The 20,219-nt window shown below is 45.9% G+C and overlaps 1 protein-coding gene across 5 annotated transcripts in view; it reads left to right on the top strand.

Moving 5' to 3' along the window:
* Window positions 1–20,219, top strand: part of Slc43a2 (solute carrier family 43 member 2) — a 50,822-nt gene that overhangs the window by 12,989 nt on the left and 17,614 nt on the right. For all 5 annotated transcript variants that reach the window (XM_070027456.1, XM_070027455.1, XM_070027458.1 and 2 more), the window contains 3 exons: window positions 1,063–1,118; window positions 1,780–1,856; window positions 19,962–20,054. In XM_070027456.1, the coding sequence (XP_069883557.1) occupies window positions 1,063–1,118; window positions 1,780–1,856; window positions 19,962–20,054 (226 nt within the window). The remainder of the gene's footprint in view (window positions 1–1,062; window positions 1,119–1,779; window positions 1,857–19,961; window positions 20,055–20,219) is intronic.

The following is a 20,219-nucleotide window of genomic DNA, read 5'->3' as shown; positions in this document are numbered from 1 at the left end:
CAGCTCTAGTCTGTTAGACTTTGGCCAGTTTCCAATTCACTGGCCCTCTTTTTTTTTTTTTTGCCAGTTGTGGGGCCTGTACACTGTCCCTCAGCTCTTCAGCTCAAGGCTAGTGCCCTACCACTTGAACCACAGCACCACTTCTGGCTTTTTCTGCTTATATGGTGCTGAGAAATCAAACCCAGGGCCTCATGCATGCAAGGTGAGCACTCTACCATGAGCCACCTTCCCAGCCCCATCTACTAGCCCTCTTAAGTCAGGGTCTCTCCAAGCCATTTCCCATTGGGAATAACCACCTTTTCAGGCAATAGCTTATAGTGGGTAAGTCCTATGCCCATGAAGGGAATGTGTATAAGGTTGGAGAATTAGTGCCTTTCACTCTAGTGAAGAGACTAGCTTCCAGGGAAGAGCTAAGTGAAGGAGTTTGGAACCAGCCAGACATTTATCCTGCCTGGTAGGTCATGTCCATGCTGTGGCTGAGTGGGCCCAGGAACCTGAGGGGTGAACTGTATGCTTTCTCCCTCCTTAGCCTGGGCCCACTCCAGTCCAGTCGGGGAGGGGCAGTGGAGTATGGCATTCATAGAACCAGGCTTTGGGGCATCCATTCTGGCCTAGCCTTTTGCTAGGTAGGAGATCTTGAGAGAAATTAGGGGTTTGGAGTTTTGGTTTTGGTTTGCCTTTCTTTGTGGGGGGTGGGGAGATAGTGCTGGAGACTGAATCCAAGGTTTATACATGTTAGGCAATTACTCTACCATGGACCTATAAACCTAACCTAACAAAAACTTAGGATTTGCATTTTATTTTTAATGAGATTTATTTTCCTCATTAGTAAATTGAGGCCAACTACAGTATTCTTTGTTAATATTGGAGAATGAAACCTAGGGCCTTGTGGATGTAAACCAAGTCCTCTACCACTGAGCTATGCCCTCAGCCCCTAGAATTGTAAATTAAATAATGATTGTAAGTGCTCTAAAATGACACATAGTATCTCCCTATGATAAGACTGCATGATAGTGTCAATAATGCAATAATACATAATGTACTCTCTCTGCTTGGTTCTAGTGCCTGCTTTGCTGTCTCCTGCTTGCTGATTGCATATGGAGCAAGTAACCCAAACTGTGAGTATGCCTTTGCTCTACTCTTTCATCAGGAACTGGGGAGAGATTGTCCAGAGGTGCTTCCTGGCTACCTGCTCTTAGATACCGTACCTGTAGTCCTTGCCTGGAGTAGACAGCTGTTAGGCCTCTATACTCAGTTTCTTATCTCAAATGAGTGGTCAGGTAAGAGAGTAATCTACCCCAAGAAAAAGTCTCTTGGGGTGATTTACTCTCTGTAGCTCTCAGAGTGTATGAAGCCCCCAACTTCTCAACAATAAAAAGATGCCTGAGAAGTGACTTGCTCTCTATCCTGTTCAGACCCATCCATTGTTTCAAGGACTTTCCAAACAAATACCAAAGTAGGATCTGCATTTTGCCAAAATCTTCACCAGGCTCCTCCCCAGTTTTTCAGAAACCTAGGTGTGTAGTGTCATTGAGAGTATTGTGGGCCTCTTGCTTGCTGCTAGGTCAGCAGACAAAGGAGGACAGGTGTGTACTTTTTATAAGAGCTCAAGCTCTTGGTAGGCAGGAGGAGGAGGCACTAACCCTCTATAACTTTTCCTCCATTCAACCTGCATCAGATGGGAACCTGTTCCATGCAGAGGGGTGGGGCGGAGGGACCAGGCCCTGGCCTCCCCAGAGATTATCTATGATTCCTTGCTTATGACTCTATTCTCTACAGCTCTCTCTGTGCTCATCTTCATCGCCCTGGCTCTGAATGGCTTTGGTGGGATGTGCATGACTTTCACCTCTTTAACGGTAAGTATTGACTGATTGATTATCTATCTATCTATCTATCATCTACCTATTTATTGTGACAGTACTGAGGCTTGCACTCTCTTTTGGCTTTTTCACTTAAGGATGACATTCTACTACTTGAGTCACACATTAGCTTTCAAATGTTGAGTTTTTTGTGGGTTTAAAAAAAATTATTTTAAAGAAGATCTTTCCAGGTGCCAGTGACTCATGCTTGTAATTGTGGTTCAAAGCCAGCCCAGGCAGAAAAGTCTATAAGATTCTTATCTCATAAACTACTTAGAAAAAGCCAGAGTGGTGCTGTAGCTCAAAAGAAGCTCAAGGACAGCATCCAGGCCCTGAGCTCAAGCCCTATGACTGGCAAAAAGAAACCCAAACAAATAAACAAACAAACAAAAAACAGAGAGAGAGGGAGATTGAGTTTTGAGTTTAGTAATCTGCAGAACTTGACACAGCTTTTATTGGTTTCTACTAACTCACTTTCAATTCATCCACATTGCCTGGATGTCCCAAGCAAAGCCTACAGTAGACACAGTGACTGCAGCAAAGCTGGTCATGGTCTCGAGCTGGGAGGTCTTGTCGGTGGCAGGGCACTGCTCTCAGGCTGACTTCTGGCCTTGATTTTAGCATGGGGAGAGCTACTAACTAGCTTTGTGGCTAGGGAAGAAAAAAGAGCCACTGCCTCCCCCTTTCTTCTTTTCATTTTCCGTGGCTACTGTCACCAGGGTCTCTGGGAGTTCTGGCTAACAGTTAAACCCCAAAGCAAACCTCCCTTAAATCTCCCCAGTCCTTACCTCTGCCTTACCCAGACCTGAATGAAAAACTCAGAGGAGCACCTGTGTCTTTCTTCTTGGTTTTCTCAATGCCAGAACACAGCAGCCTCCAAAGGGGAGAGAGAGTTGTTTCTGCATGATGCCAAACACCCATTTCTTGGGAGAACAGGGTGCCAAAAATAGGCTTCTCTTTGAGATGGAAATGGGAGCTGAAAGAAGGTGCAGGTTGAAAGAAAGAAAGTCAAAGAAAGAACAGAAGGGAGCTCTCAGTAGCTTCACCTGGTTGGGCAAGGGCACCATTCATAGCTACTTTTCTGAGACATTTCTGTTCAGCAGAGAAATCTCATCTGCCTCAGTTTCCCTGTGAGAGAGGTTTTAAGATACAACACCTACTGTTACTATTTGTGGTTTCTGATTTCCCTCTCTGCCTGTGAGTCAGGAGTCATGCTGTTGAGAGGCCCTTGTTTTGTTCTGGGAGCTCTGGGGACTTGTGGTTCTTTGGTGAGGAGCTTGAAGAGGTGCTGGCATCTCTGTGACCTGCCCTACGGCTTTGAGCCAGAGGCCAGGCCCAGTGCTTTCTCTGTGTCCCCTTCTGGGCTTTACCGTGCTGGCTTTGTCCTGGCAGAGAGGATTAAGTGTCTGGGCCTAGGTCCATGGACATGGAAAGAACATTGCAGTCCATGTTTGGTGAGTTCAGGCAGTGTGTGTGTATGGTGTGCTCTGGGTGTGAGTGTCTGCAGGGTGTGTGACACAAATGCCGATGACTGGGTTGCTTTGCCTCTGCTTGTACCTGGAAGATTTACTTTGTACTCTTTAGGGCTTATGGAGTTCTTTGTTTAGAGACAAAGTCTCATTATATAGCCCAGGTTAGACCTGAACTTGCTATGTGGCCCAAGCTAGCCTGAAACTCTGGATCTTCTAACTTCTACCTCCTGAGTACTAGGATTAAAAGCATCACCATTCTCAACTTTGTGTGTGTGTGTGTGTGTGTGTGTGTGTGTGTGTGTGTGTGTGGGTGTGTGTGTGTGTGTGTGTGTGTGGGTGGGTGTGTGTATGCCAGTCCTGGGGTTTGAATTCAGGACCTGGGTACTGTCCCTGAGCTTTTGTTTTTTGCCCAAGGCTAGTACTTGAACCACAGCTCCACTTCTGGCTTTTGTGTGTATGTGTGTGTGTGGTTAATTGGAAACAAGTCTCACAGACTTTCTTACCTAGACTGGCTTTAAAATGCCATCCTCAGTTCTCAAACTCTTAAGTAGTTGAAATTACAGGCATGAACCACCAGTACCCAGCCATTCTTGACTTAAAAGAAAAAAGTTAAAACTTTTTAATCAGTTACATTAAAAAACAAAAACAAACAAACAAGCAAAAAAATCCTACCTCCTCCCCACCACCCTTGCAAAGAAAAAAAAATGACAACCTCTCAGAGGAAAACAAATGTGGAAACTGTGGGAAATATGTTCACGCTGTCAGAAGTACACAAATTCCATTAGGTTGTGTAAATTGTGAAACAGGAGTCGTAGTTCTGTTTGTTCTTGGACAGTGTAAAAACCACCATTCCTTTCATCAAGATGAAAAATAAAAACTTGGCATCCCTTGCATTGTTTTAGTCACGCTGGATCTCTGTTATGGCAAGTCTGAATTTCAAGGATAAAAGAACAAGATGGTCCAGGGGGATTTAAGCTCCAAAGTGTAGAATGATGCTTTGTCATAATAAAATATAAGATAAATAAGAATGGGTGTACTCAGTTGTTGAATGTGTACCTAGCATACATGAGGCCCTGGGTCCAATTTCTGGCACCACAAAAAAAAAGTAGGTTTAAGAGCACCATACCATGAGCCCCTTTAAGAAATCCTTTAGGCTGGGTATGGGTCTAGTAGTATACACCTGTACTTGGGAGGCAGAAGCAGAGGCAAGATAATCTCAAATTCAAGATCAGCCTGGACTATAATAGTTAGGGGCTGGGAGTATAGCTCAGTGGTAGGGCACTTGCTAACATGCTCAGGGTGCTGAGTTCCATCCCCAACACCACAAAAGAAAGAAAGAAAGAAAGAAAGAAAGAAAGAAAGAAAGAAAGAAAGAAAGAAAGAAAGGAAGAAAGGAAGAAAGGAAGAAAGAAAGAAAGAAAGAAAGAAAGAAAGAAAGAAAGAAAGAAAGAAATGCAATTTATGACTCTGGAGCTGTTGTCCAAGTAACTTTTATGAGAAACAATAGTCTATAAACATTCGTGTGTGTGTGTGTGTGTGTGTGTGTGTGTGTGTGTGTGTGTGTGTGTGTGTGTGTGTGTGTGTGTGTGTGTGTGTGTGTGTGTGTGTGTGTGTGTGTGTGTATGCCAATCTTTGGGCTTGAACCCAAAGCCTGGGTGCTGCCACTGAGTCTTTTCACTTAAGGCTAGTGGTCTAACACTTGAGCCACAGCTCCATTTTGGGCTTTTTTTTTTTCTTTTTATTTTTCATTCTTTTTTTTTTTTTTTGCCAGTCCTGGGACTTGAACTCAGGGCCTGGACTCTGAGCTTCTTTTGCTCAAGGCTAGCGCTCTACCACATTGTCACCGGGCCACTTCAGCTTTTTCTGTGTATGTGGTACTAGGGAATCAAACCTAGGGCTTCATGCAGGTAAGGCCAAGACAAGCACTCTACCACTGAGCCACCTTCCCAGTCCCACTTTGGCTTTTTTGGTGGTTAATTGGATATAAGAATCTCACAGACGGGACTGGGAAGGTGGCTCAGTGGTAGAGTGCTTGCCTTGCATGGCTGAGGCCCTGGGTCCGATTCCTCAGCACCCCATAAGCAAAAAGAAAAAAGCCGGTAGTGGCGCTGTGGCTCAAGTGGTAGGGTGCTAGCCTTGAACTGAAGAGCTGAGGGACAGCGCCCAGGCCCAGAGTTCAGGCCCCATGACTGGACCCCCCAAAAATAAATAAATAAATCTCTAATCTTTAAAAAAAAAAAAAAAGAATCTCACAGACTTTTTTGCCCAGCCTGGCTTCAAACTGTAATCTTAGCCTCCTGAGTAGTTTAGGATTGTAGACATGAACAACCAGCACTGGGCCTTTTCTTAGTTTTTATGATTATAAAACAAGACTGTTGCTGGGCACTGTTGGCTCACTCATGACTGTAATCCTATCTACTCAGGAGGCTGAGACCTGAGAATTTCAGTTCACTTGGGCAAACAAATTCAGGAGACTCTTATCTCCAATTAACCAGCAAAAAGCCTGAAACAGAGCTGTGGCTCAAGTGGTAGAGCACTACCCTTGAGTGGAAAAAGCTAAAGGAGAGCTTGAGACCTTGAGTTCAAATCTCTGTACTAGAACATGGGTACATGCATGCCCAAACACACATACACAGAGAATATTTTCATTCTGCAATGTGAATTATAGACTGCAAAAATCTTTTTTTTCCCCACCAGTCCTGGGGCTTGGACTCTGGGCTTGGGTGCTGTCCCTAAGCTCCTTGTTGTTTTTTTCTTTTTCTTTTCCTTCCTTCCTTCCTTCCTTCCTTCCTTCCTTCCTTCCTTCCTTCCTTCCTTCCTTCCTTCCTTTCTTCCTTTCTTTCTTCCTTCCTTCCTTCCCTCCCTCCTTCCTTCCTTCCTTCTTTTTTTTGTCGGTCATGGGGCCTGAACTCTGGGCCTGGGCGCTGTCCCTCAGCTCTTCAGCTCAAGGTCAGCGCTCTACCACTTGAGCCACAGTGCCACTTCTGGATTTTTCTGCTTATGTGATGCTTAGGAATCGAACCTAGGGCCTCATGCATGCAAGACAAGCACTCTTCCACTGAGCTAGCCACCTTCCCAGCCCCTTTCTTCCTTCCTTCCTTTCTTCCTTCCTTCCTTCCTTCCTTCCTTCCTCCCTTCCTCCCTTCCTTCCTTCCTCCCTTCCTTCCTTCCTTTCTCTCTCTCTCCCTTTCTTTCTTCCTTTCTCTCTCTCCCTTTCTTTCTTTCTTTCTTTCTTTCTTTCTTTCTTTCTTTCTTTCTTTCTTTCTTTCTTTCTTTCTTCCTTTCTTTCTTCCTTCCTCCCTTCCTTTCTTCCTTCCTTCCTTTCTTTCTTTCTTTCTCCAGGGGCTTGAATTTAGGGCCTGGCCATTGTCCCTGAGCTTTTTTTACTCAAGGCTAGCATTCTACCACTTGAGCCACAACACCACTTCTGGCTTTTTCTGTGATTAATTGGAGATAAGAATCTCACAGATTTCCCTAGATCCAGGCTAGCTTTGAACCATGATCCTTAGATCTCAAGCTCCTGAGTAGCTAAAATTACAGATATCATCCACTGGTGCCCAGAGACTATAAAAATCTTAAATCTTCCTTCATTTGTTTTTGGAGAGAGAGAGAGAGAGAGTGTGTGTGTGTGTGTATACATCTTCAGCATTACTTTAAATCTGTATATACCATTGTTATTCCTTTGAAAAAACTGTTATTACAATTTTTTCTTCCACAAATCTTTTGCTTTTCCTGTCAGTACTTAGAGATCTGTCTTCTTATTTTAAATTCTAGAGATCTCCCTCATAATTAAACAGTTCCATATTATTCTGTAGTATAGATGTAATGTAATTTATTCAACCAGTCTCCTACTAATGTACATTTGGATTGGTTCCAAAAATTTCCAAATTAAGAATGCTGTCTAAGTGAACATCCCTGAACATGTATTTTTGTAAAATAAATTCCTGGAAATGGAATTTCAGGGCCACAGGATTAGCATGTTTTAAATTTTAATATGTGCTGTCAAATGATCTTCTAGAAGGGTTCCACGCTGGTACTTCCCAGAATGACTGAAAGGGCTTTTTCTCTATCTTCTTCTAAGACCATATCATTGATCTTTTAAACCAGTCTGACATGGTAAAAAAATTATATAGGATGATTTTTTTTAATTTCTTGAATTATCAGTGAGAGAGTCCTTTCACCTCTTTGTCATTTGTATCTCCTGTGAATTGCTTCTTTGAAATATTTGTCTATTTTATTTTTTAAGCTTTGTAAAAAGCTCTTTCAAATTCAAAGAAACCAGCTTTTTCTGAGAAAAAGATCTTACCCTAGAGTTTTTAGACCTCTGCATGGCCCAGCCCATGAATGGGCATCAGCAGGGCTGCATACTTCCTTGAAATTAGTTGCTGGCAAAACGGGCATCAATGTGCTGCTCTGGACACTTGCTTGTGGGAGTGCCCAATGCTTTTTTCACCCTCTGAGGCTCTGTGTGAAGGCTAAAACCATGAGTCAAAGCATTCTCTGAGCTCCTGGCTGAACACAGCCAGGTTTAAAACTGCTCAGACTAGACAATACATAGGCAGAAAACCCAAATTATGGCATAAATCCACTGGTTATCATAGATTTGTATAAGGGAGGCTGGTCCTCTGAGATCTCCATTCTTGGATTTAGAGCTGGGGATCAACAAACTTCGGCCCGCCCCCTCCCCAGGCCAAATCCAGACCTCTGCCTGTTTTTGTAAACAAAGTTCTGCACACGTGCCTGTTTGCGCACGTGTTGTCTACAGCTGCTTGCGTGCTCCGAGGCAGTCCATGACACAGACCATATGGCCTGCAAAGCCTGAACTGTTTACTGTCCAGCCCTTTACAGAGAAAGTTTGCCAGCCTTTGATCCAGGCTCCAAGAAGCTGCTAACTGACTATTCCCTGACTGCCTATGTGCCCCCCCTGCCCCCCTGCTACCCTCCCCATCCTATAGTTGCAGATGCCAGCTCTCTAAGCATTTTTTTTTTTTGCCAGTTCTGGGCCTGAACTCGGGGCCTGGGCACTGTCCCTGAGCTGCTTTTGCTCAAGGCTAGCTAGCCCTCTACTAAAGTCACAGCACCACTTCTGGCTTTTTCTGTTTATATGGTACTGAGGAATCAAAACCAGGGCTTCACGCATGCTAGGCAAACACTCAACCACTAAGCTACATTCCCAGTCCTCTAAGCACTTTTGAAGTCATCCCCACCCCTACCCACAATGTGCAGGGGTCTCCTTGGAGATTCCCCTGTACCATGTGGTGATCTCATGAGAAGAGACCCCGAAGGGAGAATGAGGAGCAGGTCACCGAGGACAGGCTGAAGCTCTTAGGTAATGCTCTCCGGCTGGCTGAGGCTTCTGCTGAGCAGCGCTGAATCTCCTTCTGACACAGCCCAGGCCTTTAAAAAGCAGAACCGGCTGCCACAGCTCTCAGAGATGCCACACGACACCATAATGGCACTTTCTGTTTGTCTCCCACCCATGTTCTCATTTTGGGGACAAAAGAGCCTTTAGGGTTGCCTTCAGGAGCTTCCTAAACAAAATCTCCTGCTTTTGGGGGGACAAAGATCTAAAACTGCTTTTGGGCTATGGATAATTTGCTCCTTGATAACATGGGAAAGAGGATGCATTACCATGGAAACCCTAATTCAGGGACTTTCTGAGTCTCAAAGGGTTTTGTGTGGCATGAACTATAGTCTAAATGAAGTAAACTGGGGGCCATTGCCTCCATTGGTGGGGAGAGGGGTCTTCAAGGCGGCAAAATTCCTTTTTCTCACAGCCTAGGAGGAGATGACCCACAGCCCACCCCCCCAGAGCCTGAGAGGTCTGTACTTGGGTGATTCTTCCCTCTGGAATGATGGCTCAGCAAACACTCTCCTTTGCCCCCCTAATCAACAGCTAAGGCTGGCAGCTCAAGACCCCTCCCTGTAGTATCAGGCCTGGGTCAGCCTGTGGCATCCCGCAGGGAGGGGTGCCAGGCCAGTTCACGGGGCCAGTCCTCCCACCCCACCCCCGACATCTGGTCAGCACACTGGCGTGTTTGCTCAGTGCCTTGCATTTGTGCAGCCCTTTAACTCGCTTCATCAGTTGGAGCACAAACACCAGCCGGCGCCCAGAGATGCCACCACCCTACAATCCAGGGCCTGGGTTGCTTAGAGATGGGAGCAGATGTAGCCAAAATTGTGAACCTATCTTTTCCACTTCATTACCCTGACCCCTGTCAGTGTGGGTAGGATGGGAGAGTTCTGGGTTGAAACCCTCACAGAAGAGGGGTTACAAATGCTGCTAGCTAGCTGTACTCCACACTCAGGAAATAGTTCTCTCTGGGTTTTTCCCATTTGATTCAACCAAGTCTGACTTTAAACCCAAGATAGAAATGAGCCCATGGGAGGTAGAGCGGAGTGTGAAGAAAACACAATAAACACTTGGCCAAATCCCTGAGGGAAGGGCAGAGGTGAGTAGGTTAGCCTTCCTCCTTCTAGATCCTGACTCTACCATCAGGGAAGGTGGCCGAATTGGGCTTCTACCTTTCTTTGGACAATCTAGGTGGTCAGGTGATCAGGGCCCTCTAAGGCCCACAGTCTGTTTGCCCTCCAAGCTTCCTTATTTCTGGTCGTGTCTTGGGACCCCAAAGCAATCAGCTGAGTACTGTTGGTTGGGAAAAATTCACCCATCAGAAGTTTCGCCTCATGAATTTGCTCCAGCATGTGACCTGGGCTAGGGTGGACAGAAAGTGCAATGGGGTCATTGGCAGGGCTGGACCTGGCAGGTGGGGAGGGAGGTAGCTGGAGGAAAACGTTTCCCTTCCCTTTCCCTTTAGCAGTGAAGCGGAAAGGTGACCACAAGGACCTTCTCCTGGGTACTGTGTGCTCAGAGGCACCTGGTTTGTTTGCATTAGGGAGTGGGCCAGCTTTGCTGAGTCTGCTTGTCTAGACCAGTACCTGGATCCCGGCCTCTACAGGCTATACAGAGCATTAGGTGTGTCTACCAGCCACCTGAGGACAAAGCTCACCTCTGCAAGGGGCCTGAGGACCAGAATGCCAGCCCCTAGTCACTGCTTGGCACCCAAGCCTACCCAGGATGTGTGTGGGGCCAAACGGTGCCCCAGGGCTAGTGGACTTGGCAAGCCATAGATTTGGGGGAAAAAAAAATCAATGCCAGAAATACTATATAGTGACCTTCCATCCCTACCTGTCACCAACCCCACAGCCTGCCCTGCAGGCTCCTAGAAAGAGAGGCATCTTAGAGTCCTCCAAGGAGGAGAGGCCACTCTGTGAGCCAGGGCCTTGGCCTCTGGGAACTCTTGTCCAGTGGCGGTGCTTGGTGACCAGGAGGCCAGGGGAGGGGCTGCCTGCAACAGCTGTTTTCCCTTCTGGGAAGGTCACACAGCCAGGCCTGTTTATGGCAAAACGGAGGGGCCGAGAGAAAATGAGTCATCACAGGCTTCCCTGGGTGAGGGGAAGGGGGTCCGTGTGGAAGGCCCAGCAGCCTGGGCCCAGAAAGCAGGTTTTGCCCAGCCGAGCAGAAGCAGCTGAGTGGCTGTGACAAGATCCAAAAGCCAGGAGAGAGGACTGCGTTTCCCTCCCGAGAGCCAGCTTGTGAGTCGGGAAGCAGCCTCTGCCGAGCGTCTCCCCTGGCATCCGTCATTGCAGCATGGCTCCAGCATCCTACTTGGCAGCAGTGCTGGTTCCTCCCCATTACCGGGCCCTCACGCTGGCCCTTAGGGCACCCAGCTCAGTCAGTACCGAGCCAGTGTGCCATCACCACAGCTCCTGAGCAAGTCATATGTGCAGCCCCGGCCAGGCAGAGGCAGAAGGAGGAGAGAGTGATCCAGAAGGGATGGGCAGACCCGTGAGGGAGGAGACCCCCTCACTGAAGAAAAACAAGGGTGAGTCCGCAGGCAAATATGCACATCACTCTGTGGTGTGGCCCTGGACCATGGGGAGGTCAGCCAAGGAAGACCAAGGAGGGGAGGGGAGGGGAGAGGAGGATGGGTTTTAAAGAAGCATCCAAGGGGATGTAGGAAATCTCCAGTGGGCAGGAGTCAGACCACATGCTAAATAAGGAACATATAAGAGGCAGGAAGAGTAGGGGGAACTGCCTTGGGCCCAAACTGAACTGTATATCAGACCTGGCTATGTGAAACTCTCTAAGGCTGTGTAACCTGGTAGCTATGCCCACTTCTGACCAGCTTTGAGTCCTGAATTTGACCTTCACCAACTAGGAGGGGGGTCCCTTAACTGCTAAGTTTTGACAATAATCACTGATACTTAACACAGGACTTTTGAGAGTCTTAAAAATAATATAGAATATTTAAAGCAGTTTACTGAAACCAGGCACCAGTGGTCTGTGCCTATGACCCTAGCGACATTGGGCGGCTGGTGGGTAACACTTGACTGTCCTCCAACTATATGGCAGGCTGAGATTGAGAGGATCTTGGTTCCATGCCAGTGGGGGCAATAAAGTTCACAAGGTTCCATTTCAGTGGAAGAAGCTGGGTGTGGTGGTATGTACCTGTTGTTTCAGTTAAGACAGGAAACCTAGCTTCGATCCAGGTGTATAGAAAAGGGCCGGAGGCTTGTTCCAGGTGATAGAATATACCTGCCCAGCAAGTGTGAGGCCCTGAGTTCAAACTTCACAACCTAAAACAAAAACAAAAACAAAATGAGAAACAGTTGTTACTATTGTGTGTATTATTGCTTAGTGTGAAGGAAGTCTCATCAGATGGCTCCTGGGCATAGCCAATGAGATAAAAGTTTCCTGGCAGGAAGACAGCTGTAGGAGGAAGGGGAGAAGCAGCCTAAGAGACATAAGTTAGTATTACCATTTAGGAAAGTAATTTGTGCCCACAGAGAAACCTGTATTCTCCTGTGCTTATTCTTGGTGACCACACATTGATTGTTATCAGGATGTTTATGCTTTGGGTTTTATCAGTCAAGGTCAACCTTAATATTCTTTTCAGAGCAACTTCATCTGATACAAACACTAGGTAATCTTTAAAAGCTGCAAAAACATTTAGCTACCTATTTTAAAATTTCAGGCTGGGCATGGTAGTTCATGCCTGTAATCTCAGCCCTCAGAAGGGGGGAGGGAGGAAGATTTAGAATTTGAGGTTAGCCTGGGCTACACAGTGAGTTTCAAACCAGACTTGGCTATCTATCAAGACCCTGTTTTAAGAAGATCTAAACATAACAACAACAACAAAAAAAAAGCCCTTCTTTTGATTTAAAAAAAAAAGTGATGTAAGAAGTTAAATGAGGGACTGGGAAGGTGGCTCAGTGGTAGAGTGCTTGCCTTGCATGCCTGAGGCCCTGGGTTCGATTCCTCAGTACCACATAAGCAAAAAGAAAAAAAGCCAAAAGTGGCGCTGTGGCTCAAGTGGTAGAGCACTAGCCTTGAGCTGAAGAGCTGAGGGACAGTGCCCAGGCCCAGAGTTCAGGCCCCACGACCGGACCCCCCCAAAAAAAAAGAAGTTAAATGAGCTGGGAGCCAATGGCCCACGCCTGTAATCCTAGCTACTCAGGAGGCTGAGATCTGAGGATCACGGTTCAAAGCCAGCCTGGGCAGGAAAGTCTGTGAGACTCTTTTTTTTTTTTTGGTTGGTCATGGGGCCTGAACTCTGGGCTTGGGTCCTATCCCTCAGCTCTTCAGCTCAAGGCTAGCACTCTACCACTTGAGCCACAGTGCCATTTCTGGCTTTTTCTGCTTATGTGGTGCTGAGGAATCAAACACAGGGCCATATGCATGCAAGACAAGCGCTCTACCACTGAGCCAACTTCCCAGCCCATCTCCAATTAACTACCAGAAAACCAAAGTGATGCCGTGGCTCAAGTGGTAGAGTGCTCAAAAACATACTTTCAGTGTATGGACAAAACTGTAAATGTCTTAAATATTGGAAGAGCCTTTACAGCGGAGCAAGGCGGCACAAACCTGTAGTGTCAGCTACCTAATGTTGAGGCAGGAGAACTGCTTGAACCCTAGAGCTGCAGGCCAACCTGGGCAACTGAGTAAGACCCCCTCTCCCCTAAAAAACAAACAAAAGAACTGTACTGCAGTTTGAACTCAGGGTCTTGTGCCTTCACTCTGCTTCTTAACTGACACTTTATCCACTTTAGCTGCCTCCAGTTCAGCATTAGTGTGTGTGTGTGTGTGTGTGTGTGTGTGTGTGTGTGTGTGTGTGTGTGTGTGTGTGTGTGTGTGAGCATATGTATGTATGAGTAGTGAGGCTTGAACTCAGGGCTTGGGCACTGCCCCTGAGCTATTTATTTATTTATTTATTTATTTATTTTTGCGGGTCATGGGGCCTGAACTCTGGGCCTGGGCGCCGTCCCTCATCTCTTTAGCTCAAGGCTGCTGTTCTACCACTTGAGCCACAGTGCCACTTCTGGCCTTTTCTGCTTATGTGGTGCTGAGGAATCAAACCCAGGGCCTAATGCATGCAAGGCAAGCATTCTACCCTTGAGCTACCTTCCCAGCCTCTCCTGAGCTGTTTTTGCTCAAGGCTAGCACTCTACCACTCAAACCACAACTCCACATCTGGCATTTTGATAGTTAATTGGAGATAAGAGGCTCATGGACTTTCCTTGCCTTGGCTGGCTTTGAACATGAATCCACAGATCTCAGCCTCCTGAGTAGCTTGGATTACAGATATGAACCACTGGCACCCAAAACCTTTACCCCATACACCCCCCCCCCCCCCCGCCCTGCGCTCCCATGCTGAGGATTGAACCTAGGACATTAACTCATGGTAGCTAGAAGTGGAGCTGTGGCCCAAGTGGTAGAACACTAGCCTTGAGCAAAAAAGTTCAGGGATAGGGCCCAGGCTCTGAGTTCAAGTTCTAATACTGGCACAAAAAATTATATTTATTTATAAGGAAAAATATTAGCGAACAATATACATGTATACATATCTGTGTATGTATACATGCATGCATATACATGGAAATGGTAACATAGCTATATGAGAGCCATTACTTAAAGATTTTTTTTTTAACTACCAAACATTAGTTGTATATAAAGGGTTTCATTGTAACATTTCCATGCATGTATACAATGTATCTCATCAACTGGCTCCATTAGTCTTCTCCCCACCATCCCCTTTTTTCTTTTTTTTTTTTTTTGTCGGTCAGGGGGCCTGAACTCTGGGCCTGGGCATTGTCCCTCAGCTCTTCAGCTCAAGGCAAGCACTCTACCACTTGAGCCACAGTGCCATTTCTGGTTTTCTGGTGGTTAATTGGAGATAAGAGTCTTACTGACTTTCCTGCCCTGGCTGGCTTTTAACCATGATTCTCAGATCTCAGCCTCCTAAGTAGCTGGGGTTACAGGTGTGAGCCACTAGCACCAAGCTGCTTTTTCTTTCTTTTTTTAACCAAGAAAAAATTCATAATTTGAAATACAAGATTGTAGGTGTTGGCAGAAAGTGATGTAGTGTGATTTGCCCTAAGGCTCTGGAATGGCTGGCCAAAATAGCTTGTTGGGGAGAAGAATTTTTTTGGTGTTGATAAGAATGTTATAGGCAGGAAGAAGCTGGCCAGCAGGAGGAACAACTAGAAAGCCTCTGCCTTGGGCTAGACTGAGGGTAATGGTCTTGTTCATGGACAGGTGAAAAATCAGCCTGGTATTCCTTGTCCTGAGTCTAGAGCCCAAAGACTTCAGATGAGGGCAGGCCTGTGTACTTGCCTCAAGCCTGATTCTGTTGGCCTCTAGCCATTCAAAGACAGCCTTGAATTTGTAATCCTCCTGTCTCAGAAAGAAAATGGCCGTATAGTATCTGCTTTACTGGACTATTTTCTAGCTCTATTGAAAATTTCTTTCCTCGCCAGTGCTCCAGTGGCTCATACCTTCCTTCCTCAGGTGATTTTTCTTTGGGGAATTCTCCTTAATCTGTGTGCCAATAGGTTCATTTTCTTTCTTCCTTCCTTCCTTCCTTTCTTTCTTTCTTTTTTTTCTTTCTTTCCTGTTTTCTTCCTTCCTTCCTTTCTTTCTTTCCTTCTTTCTTCTTTCCTTCCTTCCTTTCTTTCCTTCTTTCTTCCTTTCTTTCTTTCTTTCCTGTTTTCTTCCTTCCTTCCTTTCTTTCTTTCTCTCTCTCCCTCCCTCCCTCCCTCCTTTCTTTCTTTCTTTCTTTCCTTCCTTCTTTCTTTCTTTCTTTCCTTCTTTCCTTCTTTCTTTCTTTCTTTCTTTCTTTCTTTCTGTCAGTCCTGGGTCTTGAACTCAGGGCCTAGGCGCTATCCCTGAGCTTCTTTTACTCAAGGCTAGGACTCTACCACTTGAATCACGGCACCACTTCTGGCTTTTTCTGTTCATGTGGAACTGAAGAATCAAACCCAGGGCTTCGTGCATGCAAGGCAAGCACTCTACCACTAAGCCACATTCCCAATCCTCCAATAGGTTCATTTTCAAAAAACAAAAAATGTTTCTCTGGCTTGATCTGCACCAAGAAGGCCAGGCTCTTGGCCTCCATCTGCTAGTCTGGTTGGATTCTAAGCTTTCTTTAATCTCTTTTATCCTTTCCTCTCTTCACTTGTCCTGGCTGGAGTGCAATGCCAGGTGGGAACATTTCCTTCTTTCCACTTATGCAGACCTAACCTTTGGATTTCCAAGGTGGATATAGGCCTAGATATGCCTTCTTTCTAAGGATTCTATGCTGGCATAAACAGCATGTGGCTGCCCACATATGTGAGCTGCAGAGCTGAGCATGTCCTTGAACTCACAGGTAGGAGGTGGCTACTTGTGAGGCAGGTGTACCAAAAGTTCAATTGGGCCCCTTTTGTGCTCACCTGGGTGTGTCAGCTACACAGTGAACCTATCGCATTTCCTTTGTCTCTTGCATCTTTCTTTCCTTCCCCCTCTTACCCTTTCTGAGAAGTCAAGAACAATGTAGCCCACTCTATAGAAAATAATTTAAAATTTTAATTAGCATACATTGCCCATCCCAATGGCTCACACCTGTAATCCTAGTTCCTCAGTAAGCTAAGATCTGAGGATTGAACTTCAAAGCCAACCTGGGTAGGAAACTCTGTGAGACTCTTAAGTTCAATAAACTACTCAGAAAAAGCCATAAGTAGCACTGTTGCTCAAGTGGTAGCATGTATGCACACCAGTCCTAGGGCTTGAACTCAGGGCCTGGGCACTGTCCCTGAGCTTTTTTTGCTCAAGGCTAGTGCTCTACCACTTGATCTACTTCTAGTTTTTGGCAGCTAATTGAAGATAAGAGTCTCCTGGGCTTTTCTTTGCTGGGATGGCTTTGAACTAAAATTCTCATGTCTCAGCCTCCTGAGTAGCTAGGATTTCAGGCATGAGCCATTTCACGTACAAGTTTTTGTTGTTGTTGTTTTGGTTGGTCGTGGGGCTTGAACTCTGGGCTTGGGCACTGCCCGTGCGCTTTTCAGCTCAAGGTGAGAGCTCTACCACTTGAGCCACAGCACCACTTCCAGTTTTCTAGTGGTTTATTAGAGATAAGAGTCTCACAGAATTTCCTGCCCGGGCTGGCTTTGAACCATGATCCTCAGATCTCAGCCTCCTGAGTAGCTAGGATTACAGATGTGAGCCACCAGTGCCTGGCTCATGTACAAGTTTTTATGTGGACATATCTGGGTTTCTCTGTGTGGATACTGTGCTTAATTGTCTGAAGACTGGCAGACTGTTTTCCAAAAGGCTACCATTTCCATTCCCACTGGTAGTGTAAGAGTTCTAAGCCCTCTATCATTTCACCAGTATCCTTTCCAATTATGACCACCTTCATTGGTTATGTGGTTTCGATTTGCATTTCTCCAGGATAAATGACATTGAACTTCTTTCCACCTTCTTGATGGTGCTGTTTGGGTCACAGAGGTTTTTAATGTCTAGTATGTATTTATAAATGTGGGAAAGACAGGCAGCAATGATGAGGGGTAGATACACAGACAGTTAAAACTACCTCCATTTAGTGCAGTAAGTTTGTCTTACAGTGGCCACAGACATTTGCTGTTTGTGAGATAGAGTCTCCCTAAGTAGCCCAGATTGACCTAGAACTCCTCTTATAGTTCAAACTGGATTTGAACTCAAGATCATCCTACCTCAGCTTCTGATTGCTGGAATTGCAGGTGTGTGCCACTATACCCAGTTATAGCTATGTTTGGTAAAATACAAAAATGATTCAACTGGGGCTGGGAAGGTCAGTGGTAGAACGCTTGCCTTGCATGCATGAGGCCCTGGGTTCGATTCCTCAGCACCACATAAGCAAAAAAGAAAAAAGCCGGAAGTGGCACTGTGGCTCAAGTGGCAGAGCACTAGCCTTGAGCTGAAAAGCTGAGGGACAGGGCCCAGGCCCAGAGTTCAGGCCCCATGACTGGATCCCCCCCCAAAAAAAAAAAGTTGTACTATATTTCAACAAGTAAAACAATGCTACAAATAAAGAAAACAATAATTAAATATTAATTAATAAAATAAAAAAATCAGTGTTTAAAATAAAAAATGATTCAACTGGATGCCAGTGGCCCATGTCTATAGTACTAGCTATTCAGGAGCTTAACACCTGGAGGATTGCAGTTCCAAGCCAGTCCAGGCAGAAAACTAACCAGCAAATGCCAGATTGGAGGCATTGCTAGACTGGAGATGTCACTGAATTGATAGAATGCCAGCCAAGAGCAAGAAAACCCAGTGAGAATATGAGGTCCGGGAGCTGGGAAGGTGGCTCAGTGGTAGATTGCTTGCCTTGCATGCATGAGGTCGTTGGTTCAATTCCTCAGCACCACATAAACAGAAAAATCCAGAAGTGGGGCTGAGGCTCAAGTGGTAGAGTGCTAGTCTACATCTGAAGAGCTGAGGGACAGTGCCCAGGCCCAGAGTTCAGGCCCCACGACCGACAAAAAAAAAAAGAGAGAGAGAGAGAGAATATGAGGTCCTAAGTTTAAACCCCAGTACTACCAAACCAAAAAAAAAAAAAAAAAATCAGGACAAATGAGGGAGGGAAGCATACACCATATGTGTAAACCTGAATTCAATGAAATAGGTTGACATCACTCTAAGAGCATCCTTAACACCAGGGACTCCAAGTGTACACAGGAACATGCTACAGCATTCATGGTCTCTCCTGGGCTTGGGAAAAGATAGCTGGTTGGGAGGATGTGCTTTCCCCCAGATCTATCGAAGTCCACAACACTGTTGTATTATCTTACCATGCCTGGATTTCTGCAGCATTATTAAAGGTTTTGCTATGAAGTCATTTTCAACAGGTATTCTTTCCTCTTACCTAAGGTAAGAGGCTATGAGCCAGAGTAGCTGTGTTTGGAACAGAGCCTGAACCTTCCTGATCTTGGCCCTGTCAGGTGCCAATTGATAACTAGGAGAGAATCCCCTACTCGCACTTAGAAATTTAAAAGCACAAGGACAAAGGGTGACAAATACCTTAGTGTACTCACTAGACACTATGTTGAAAATTAACTATACCACTTGTACATAGGGAAGGGAGGGAAAAACTGAGAGTAAGGAAAGGGGTGACATTGTCCCCAAAACACATGTACTTGTTACATTAGATAACTATAACTCCTCTGTACATCACCTTTATAATTATAATAAACAATTAAATATTTTAAAAAAACAGTAACAGACCAGCTCTATTGTCAACTGTGAGGGAACTGACAATTTTTTTTTTTTTTTTTTTGTCGGTTGTTGGGCTTGAACTCTGGGCCTGAGCACTGTCCTTCAGCTCTTCAGCTCAAGGCGAGCGCTCTACCACTTGAGCTACAGCGCCACTTCCGGTTTTCTGGTGGTTTATTGGAGATAGGAGTCTCACGGTCTTTCCTGCCCAGGCTGGCTTTGAACCGCGATCCTCAGATCTCAGCCTCCTGAGTAGCTAGGATTACAGGTGTGAGCCACCAGCGCCCAGCGGGAACTGACAATTCTTATCAGCACCTTCCAGAAACCTACTCTCAAAACTGAAAGCAGCTTTTGCTGACATCTGCTCCTTCTGGGACTCTGATATTTTTATTTATAAAAATGACGCTCTTATCCCTAAATAGATTCTTATTTTCAGTGGGCTTTCTCTCTTTGAAGGGTGCCTGAGGCTTATGGCTCTGCTGTCTGAACTCTTGGTGTAGGGCAGGCCTTTCATCTATGTCAGAAGTAAGGCTGGGAGATGGAGGTGATCCCAGTCAGAAAATCAAACCACCATCTCCTTTCACCTGGAGTTGGATTTCTCCTTTGCTCTCCTTCCTTTCTCTCATCTGCCTCTGTCCAGGAAGGGAAAGCTTACAATTAGCAGTAATTACCCTGAGTTTACCCTGTGGCTTATCTGAAGGGACAGACAGTAGGTACAACCTGCTGCCTGGACACTTTCTCTTCTCCCTCTTTCTTTCTTTCTTTTCTTTTCTTTTTTCTTTTTTTTTGGTTGTGGGGCTTGAACTCTGGGCCTAGGCTTAGTCCCTCAGCAGTTCAGCTCAAGGTGAGCGCTCCACCACTTGAGCCATAGGCCACTTCCAGTTTTTTGGTGGTTTATTGGAGATAAGAGTCTCACAGACTTTCCTGCCTGGGATGGCTTTGAACTGTGATCCTCAGATCTCAGCCTCCTGAGTAGCTAGGATTACAGATGTGAGCCACCAGCACCCGGCTTTCTTCTCCCTCTTTCTAAACCTTTCCTCCCATTATTCCCCTTAGCTGCCTAACATGTTTGGTGACCTTCGGTCCACGTTTATTGCCTTGATGATTGGATCCTATGCCTCCTCAGCAGTCACCTTTCCAGGAATCAAGGTGAGAGTGTAGCCATTTGCTTATCCTGGCATCTTGGCTGAGGCCTCCCAAAGGCCATGCCTCCCTCTCTGGGGAGAGGAGGGGGGGGAGAGGAGAGGAAGGAGAGAGAGAAGGAGTGTATTGTGGGTGCTAGGGATGGCCCCTCCACACCCGGGCAGGATGCAC

The sequence above is a fragment of the Dipodomys merriami genome, unplaced genomic scaffold (assembly GCF_024711535.1).
Source record: "Dipodomys merriami isolate MVZ:Mamm:240054 unplaced genomic scaffold, mDipMer1.0.p SCAF_19, whole genome shotgun sequence".
NCBI classification, from domain to species: domain Eukaryota; kingdom Metazoa; phylum Chordata; class Mammalia; order Rodentia; family Heteromyidae; genus Dipodomys; species Dipodomys merriami.
The sequence above is the reverse complement of the archived record's forward strand: the minus strand, read 5'-3'. Positions and strand labels throughout refer to the sequence as shown.